General features: G+C 54.4%; 1 protein-coding gene across 3 annotated transcripts; it reads left to right on the top strand.

The window, feature by feature from the left end:
- Window positions 1-1,541: 1,541 nt before the first annotated feature.
- Window positions 1,542-6,696, top strand: FAM110C (family with sequence similarity 110 member C). 3 transcript variants are annotated; one of them, XM_032866738.1, is made up of 2 exons: window positions 1,542-2,593; window positions 6,536-6,696. In XM_032866738.1, exon 1 carries the CDS (start codon window positions 1,596-1,598, stop codon window positions 2,559-2,561), a length of 966 nt encoding a protein of 321 aa, XP_032722629.1. In that variant the 5' UTR covers window positions 1,542-1,595; the 3' UTR covers window positions 2,562-2,593; window positions 6,536-6,696. The 3 variants fall into 3 exon arrangements, with proteins under 3 accessions (XP_032722629.1, XP_032722630.1, XP_032722631.1); XM_032866739.1 differs by lacking the exon at window positions 6,536-6,696 and adding an exon at window positions 5,917-6,028; XM_032866740.1 differs by lacking the exon at window positions 6,536-6,696 and adding an exon at window positions 4,887-4,905.
- Window positions 6,697-7,062: the final 366 nt, after the last annotated feature.

Here is a 7,062-nt window from a genome sequence, read left to right as displayed (position 1 = left end):
TCTGACTGAAAAAAGACCATGCTGCCTGAGGGGAAAAAAATGCTAGACTTTGGGCTCCCATCAGCTGTGGGAAACGGTGTGTCCAACCCAGCATCCTGCCCTCTCTAAATCTCTCTCTTACTCTATGACCCTCCCCACCCCCCATGGATCATAGGCTTCTTTTTCTGAGACTTATAACATCTTCCCAGGATACTATCTGGTTAGTCTGGTTCTCGGAGACCTGGTTTCTTGCCGGGCTCTATCCCTGACTATGAGGTTTACCTTCACAGGGACGAAAGGTCTAAAGGCGCATTTAGCACAAGCTCGCTGCGGTTCTCTGATCATCAGGGCATCGCGGTCAGTCCGCTGGTGACTGCTGACCCACCACCAGCCCCTTTTGGTGTTCCCTGGCCCTCAAGCGGTGAAATGAGACCTGCCCCAGACCTTAAGAACCCTCGGGTCCGCCATCCACAGGCTGCTGTGTGGCACTCAACCACAACTCTGAAAGGTCCGTATACCTTGGAGCTGACTTTAACACAAGAGATAAAATGGACATTTCACTCCTCCAGCATATACTTTGTCTTTTGCCCAACTTTTGGAAATAGTGGAATTTTGTAAATATTTTCTCTTACACTTTCAGCATTCCTAACCTGACCCACTGCCCTGGTGAACGGGTCGCCGTTGCCTTGGTTACAGTAAAATTAGCAGACATTCCGGGTTTTTGGTCGGGTTTTTTCCCAACTCCCTGGGGCCTCGCTTCTACCACCAGCCTGCTCTTCCCATGAGTCTCTGCCCCTGGAGGTCTGGTTTGGGCTGACCCACGGCTGGTCCCTGCTGTGTTCCCAGATTCCGGACGCATAGCCTAACCCTGTGCTGCGATGCGTCTTCGTTCCTTTCATAACCGTTTCCTTTCTGGTAAGAGTACGTGCTCTGAGCAGACCTTAGAAAATGAAGCAAAGTGAAAAGTTTCGAAACACGCCGAGGTCCCTTTAAGAATTCAAAGGACTTAGGACACCTGCTCTGGGGGTGGGGACCGCCGGGTCCCTCTGCCCTACCCCACTCCGGAAGTGCCAGCGTCCAGCGGCGACCCAAGGCAGCCCTGGCTGGGAGGAGGCGGCTGATACCTGGGGCTGAACCAGTTCGATAGTTCCGGGTCCTCCGCCCAGGGGCACAGCCCGGGCTTTCCTGCGCCGCAGAGCCCCTCCGGGTTGCGCGGCGCCTTAGCGCGGTCCGCCCCGCGGTCCCCTCCCGAGCTTGGCTGCGCCGCTGCGAGCGGGGGGCGGGGGCGGGAACGCGGCGCACCGACCCCGCGGGAGGTGAGAGGCGGGGCCGGGCGGGAGGTAGGGGTGGAGCCCGGCAAGGGGGCGGTGCGGAACCCAGAGCAGCGCGGGGAAGGAGGTGAGGGCGCGCGGGGAGGAGCCGGGGGCGCGGTGGGTGGGGGGTGCTGGGGCCAGTCGCGGATAGGTGCGGACTCCGGTTAGCCAGACTCGACCTGGGCGGGCTGGCGCGGGCGCCCTTCCCCACCCCGCGCGGACTTCGGAACTGGCCAAAGACGCGCAGGAGCCGTCGGCGGAGCGCGTTTCCACGGGGCGCGGAGCACAAGCGGAGCCCGGAGGATGCGAGCCCTGCCAGCCCTGGACGCGCCCCAGAACGAGCGACTGCTGACCCGGGACCCCGCGGCCCCCAGGGTCCGGGACGCGGCGGGGCCAGCACGCAGGAGCGCGGTGGAGAGGCTGGCGGCCGACCGCGCCAAGTACGTGCGGGGCCCTCCGAGAGCCGGCGCGGGCCCAGCGGCCGCGGACAGCAACCCCGGGGCGAGCGAAGGGACCGCGGGCGATCCTCGGCCTCCGCCTCGCGTCCCCGGTGCCGTGGCGCGCAGGGCCATAGCTCGGAAGCCGCTGAGGCCCGACTCGCTGATCATCTACCGGCAGAAATGCGACTTCGTCCGAGGCCAGGGCGCCGACAGCTCCAGGGCGGGCCTGGTGAAGAAGCTCTTCCAGGGTCCGGGCAAGGACAAGACATCGCTGCCCCCGGAGACGCCCCAGGTGGGAGAGGAGATCGGGACCAGGCGCGAGGAGCCTGTCCCGTCCAAGCCCGGCTCTGCGGCGGCCTCCGCGGCCCCCGGCGTTCCCGCGCCCCCGGCGCGCCCAGCACCCTGTGGGACGCCCTCCCCAGTGCCGGCTGCGCCCCGGGGCCCGGAGCTGCGAGGGTCGAGGCGCGGGGGGCTGCAGCGGTCGCAGTCAGACCTCAGCTCCCGCTACTCTGCGTCCTTGGCCGAATGGGACACCTTCTTCCAGTTCTGCGGCCTGGAACCGGAGGTCGTGGAAGCTCTCGGGAGGGAGAACTTCTCCGCGGGGTCGGACCGCGTCACACTCAAGGTCCGCAGCGTGAGCGTCGCCACCTCCGACAGCGGCTTCTCCCGACAGAGCGGCAGCGACGCGGGGCTGCAGGAGGAAGGGCTGGCGGAGCAGGTGCCCAGCACCACCTCGGTGGTCGAGAGGAACGCCCGCATCATCAAGTGGCTGTACACCTGCAGGAAAGCCAGGGAGAAGCCAGGCCAGGCGCTGCAGGGCCCGGCGTGATCGCTCGCGCTCTGCGGAGACCTGGACCCCAGGTGTGCGTGAGGGCTTGGTGAGTGTGGCCGAGCTGGATGGATCCGGCCCTCTGACGTTCCAAGGGACCCTAGATAGGAAGACGCAGAGGCTCATGCGCCCAAGGGACCTCTGCTGAAAGAGCAGAAGGGCCATCAGTCCAGGTCTCCTGCAGGGACAGAACCCTTTCTTCTGAGTGTTTTGCTTCTAACTGCCTGGAAATGTAGTCTGAGAGGAGGAGAAGTTAGAGTTACAAAATATTCAGAGAACAGTTTGTACCCCTGCTGTGATTTCTCTCCTTGAAAATAGCCTGAGAGCCCTAGGGGTGTGTGGATTGACCTGGGGGCATCCTGAGGTTGGATCAGAGCGTCCCGGCCCACCTGTAGCCCCTAGGGTGCAACGGACAACCCCACTGCGGCAGGACAGAGGCTCTGAGCTCCTTGCTGGAGGCCCTCATCAAACCTGGCAGAGAGGGAGAACTTCTTTACAGAATTTACCAGTTTGGCATTCATACAGCCGCACAGGTTTCCATGTGGCTGTATTTTGTCTGAGTTGTCTTGAGAGCTTTTAAGGAGAGTCTTAGTTCACAAGAAGGAGCATCAGTTTGTTGAACTGGGGCCTGACTCACTTGTTGCTAGTGTTTTAGAACTGTGCAGGGCTATGATTCAGTGGTTTATGTACCTCATACGATCCTACGGGAGGTCAGTCTCTTCCCCCTGGACACCAGTAGCACAAGGGTTGATCTCAAGTTCTTTTTCACTGAGGAACTGAGGAATGCTTATCCTTAGTGACCTCTACTCTTACTTCCAAGAACATGTGGAGAGGACAATTTGGGGGTAGAGAAGGGAGAAGAGAAGGTACCTTTTGGGGGTTCTCCTTAGGAACCAAGAATTTAAACATTGTACCATAGTTTTTCTCTTTCCCTTCAATGACAACTTGCTATAGATTAAAACAAAATTCACGAGATGGAAGTATTTTGTGTGCCTCTGATATAAACTAATCAAAGACCCGGTATCAGTCTTCACAGTGGGGAGGACGCTGCAAGGCGTGGTTGCTCACAGCTCACCTGTTGGAAGACTGAGTGGACAAAGGCCTAACTTCCTTGAGTACCCATGGCCTAAGTACAGACTTGAAAATTAACAAGGAGAAATAGATTGGATTTGGAAGAATCATGACTTTTTCCCATATAGTTTATTGAATATTGTATTTTTCACCAGCCTTAGAATCTATATAGGCAGTCAGCATTTAAATTAAGAATAACAACACATTAGCTTGTGCGTTTCACAAACTGATTTTTGAAACTGAGGTGAATACACTCCCCAAGCCACCACGAACGCCTCGTGTCAAGGAGAAAAGTGGAAATGGCATCGTCCCGGAGGCACATGGTCCAGTAGACAGAGCACTAAAGTGGGGGGACTGGGAGTGTCTTCCAGTGGTAATCCCTCCTCTACCTTAACCTCCCGTTGTCCATCAAATGAAGGCAGAGAGGCAGATAGTTTCCAACCTCTATTCTTTTCGATTCTGTATAGTTAATAATCTGTGTATCTGTGTTTTTTGACTGGAGCCTGGAAAAGGAAAACAGAAGACCATTTTCTTTTTTTTTTTTAAGATTTTATTTATTTATTTGACAGACAGAGATCACAAGTAGGCAGAGAGGCAGGCAGAGAGAGAGGGAGAAGCAGACTCCCCACTGAGCAGAGAGCCCGATGCGGGGCTCGATCCCCGGACCCTGAGATCATGACCTGAGGTGAAGGCAGAGGCTTAACCCACTGAGCCACCCAGGCGCCCCAGAAGACCATTTTCTATCGGGTATGTAAACAGTGAACTTAAACTAAGTTCCCTTCAGGTTCCCAGCTTTGTGCTGTACTTTTCTCACAAAGGGGAGTTAGAATTGGTGGGTATAAATAGTACCAAGGTAATGAGATGATGCACAAAGAAAACAAATTAAATCCTGACAGCGTGAAAACCAACACTCTCGCTTCTGACCCCTCCAGACCCAGACACACCACCCTCTTCTCCAGGCTCCAGTGTCAAAGCGGGGACCTGCCAGACAATTTAAGGTTCCTTCTAGGAATTAACCCTCCGAAGCCCCTTTTAGGTTTGAGCCTAAGAAGAATCAAGAAGATGGGTTAGGTTATGAGAACATACACTTTTATGACAAAGGAAAGTCGTTGAGGCAAGAGGAACAAGAGGAAGGGTTAGGAAACTGCCAGCATGAATCTTTGCGGGAGAGTAGAGGTTTCCCTCTCCCTTAATCCCGCTGGTTCCAGTGGAAGACAGTGTCCTCTGCCTTCCGAGCTGTTTGTTTTTGCTCAGAGAAGGGAGAGGATGTGACCCGGAGCCCGCTGCTGCTGTGTCACTGCCTGTCACCAGCACTGTTAACCTCTGCCTCAGAGATTTGCTCCATTAAAACCGTTGTTCGCCTTCTTCGAAATTCATTACAAGAGACCCAAAGGCTGGCTCCTTCTGTGGTCCTGGAGGAAGTGAGCGCCCCTGGGCTTCGTGCAGCTCAACGGGACTGTGCGATGTCTGGCCCGACCATAGACACTCAACTCAGCACCCCCGGATGGCAGGCAGTCTCTTCAGGGGAAAAGCCAGCAGAGAGAGCAGCACCCAAAGCACAGAGCGCGGCAGCCACCAGCTCCCCCGGCGAGGGTCAGCCAGCAGCTCGAACAGAAAGGCAGCTGACCTGTCTTCACAGGGGGTTTCATAACTTCTGGAAGCTGTGGAAGCAAGAATTCAAGAGAGTAGTTTTCCTTTCGTTTATCACAATATTTGTGCCAGGATCCACATATATTCATTTTAGGATTCCATGAAAATTTCAGAAAATCTGAGATGAACAAATGTGTACTTTCTAAGTGGAAAGGAAAACAAATATATTTTATATAGAGGCCTTTGTTCCTTGGGTAAATAGAGATAAATTAAAATAAAAATAACCCATCCAAAGTTAAGTAAGTTCAAACTCACGTAAAGTAAAAATGCATGCTTTTCGAAATTGATGCTCTCCGGACTAGAGAATAGCTCACAGAGTCTGTGTGCAAGCCCGCCGGGGGTCCGTGAGTGGTAGCTCCTGGGGGATCGTGGCGTTCTGCACCCCAGTGCGTGATGCCTGAGGACTGGCCTTCACTGCTGGGGCGAGTCATCTCGTCCTTCGGTTCATTGCAACAGTGGGGCTGCCCGGACTTAGTCTCTCTGGTTCTCTCTCTTTCCCGTAGAATATAGAAGTTACTGATGTTAGTGTTATTGCAAAAGAATGGTAACGTGTTCTTTGAGCTAATTAGGGATGAATGTTGTTCAATTTCACGGCAGAAAGCTCAGATATTCTCACATTTCTCATTTCTCTTAGATACAGGACGGAGCACCTGTAGACACGCCCTATAAGCTGGTGGGGTAGAGCGTGTCTCTTTGTTTGCGAAGAGGCCGTGGGGGGTAGGACAAGCTGTGATGCTCCTGACTTTCTGCTCCTTTCGTTTGCACCAGCTGAGAGGCTCTCCAGTCTCCATGTGAGAGCTCACTTTAGGGGAACCAGCGGCTGGAGCAGCTAGAAGGCCGCTCTGCTCTGTCTTCAGGAGGACCCCTGGGCCTTTCCGAGAGATTTGTGCGTGGGAAGGGTGGAACCCGTTTGCCTTCTCCTATGTATTTGGACCACCTGCCTTGTTTTCAGTGTGTCATCCCACTCTGCAGTGGTGAGCAGCGGGCCGGCCTACGAGAAAGATCACTTTTCTCACTGTCCCGTGAGTTGGAGGCAAACGGAAACTTCAAAAGTCCAGAAAAAGGCCTCAGGGAGATGGCTGTTTCTTCTGCTGCAGAAACCAGATACCTGTCTTTGCAAAGGCTACTGGCTTCTTTTCAGAATTTAAAATGCAGAAGGTACCACAGAAGCAAAGACTGCGGGGACCAGACTTTGTGGTACAACCTTGGCCTAGACTGACGTGTTGGTTCACTGCTTTTTCCTTACTCCACAGGAAGCGAGGTTTCCAGACTGTGGGGGCTCCTTGAAGTATGTCCTGGATGACTGGGGACCTGGGACCATCCTCAGTGCCACAGGACTTGTCCCGTGCACCCAGGTGACCACACGATTGCTGCTTTCCTGGGAACGGAGCACCCCACTGAAGAGATGTACAGAGTTCAGCAGTTTTGAGATATGGTGGAGAAAGGGGACCTTGGAATTTGGAAATCAGCTGAGTTGTAGCTGTTAAGACAGCTAGAGCTCGGGGAGGTACTTTCTTGTTTGAGGCGGATCTGGTCTTGCTCCCAGAGGGCAGCAGAGGAGGGAAGGCTTCTTGGAAATGTTTTCAGGGCTCTCTGTTTGACTGGCTTGGTGACAAAGAGGTACCATGATGCATTGTAATGATATTTAAATTGATTTTTAAAAAGAAAAAAAAGTCCAAGAGTAGGAAAGCCAAGCACGGATACCATAGCATTTACTGCTTTTCATCAGTCTGGGCTGTTGGGCCCCAATTAAACCAAAGTTCTGTAGCCGTGAGAAGGT

The sequence above is a fragment of the Lontra canadensis genome, unplaced genomic scaffold (genome assembly GCF_010015895.1).
Source record: "Lontra canadensis isolate GAN:19392208 unplaced genomic scaffold, GSC_riverotter_1.0 scaffold32, whole genome shotgun sequence".
In the NCBI taxonomy this organism is placed as follows: domain Eukaryota; kingdom Metazoa; phylum Chordata; class Mammalia; order Carnivora; family Mustelidae; genus Lontra; species Lontra canadensis.
Note: the sequence above shows the minus strand (reverse complement) of the source record. Positions and strands in the feature narration are given on the sequence as shown.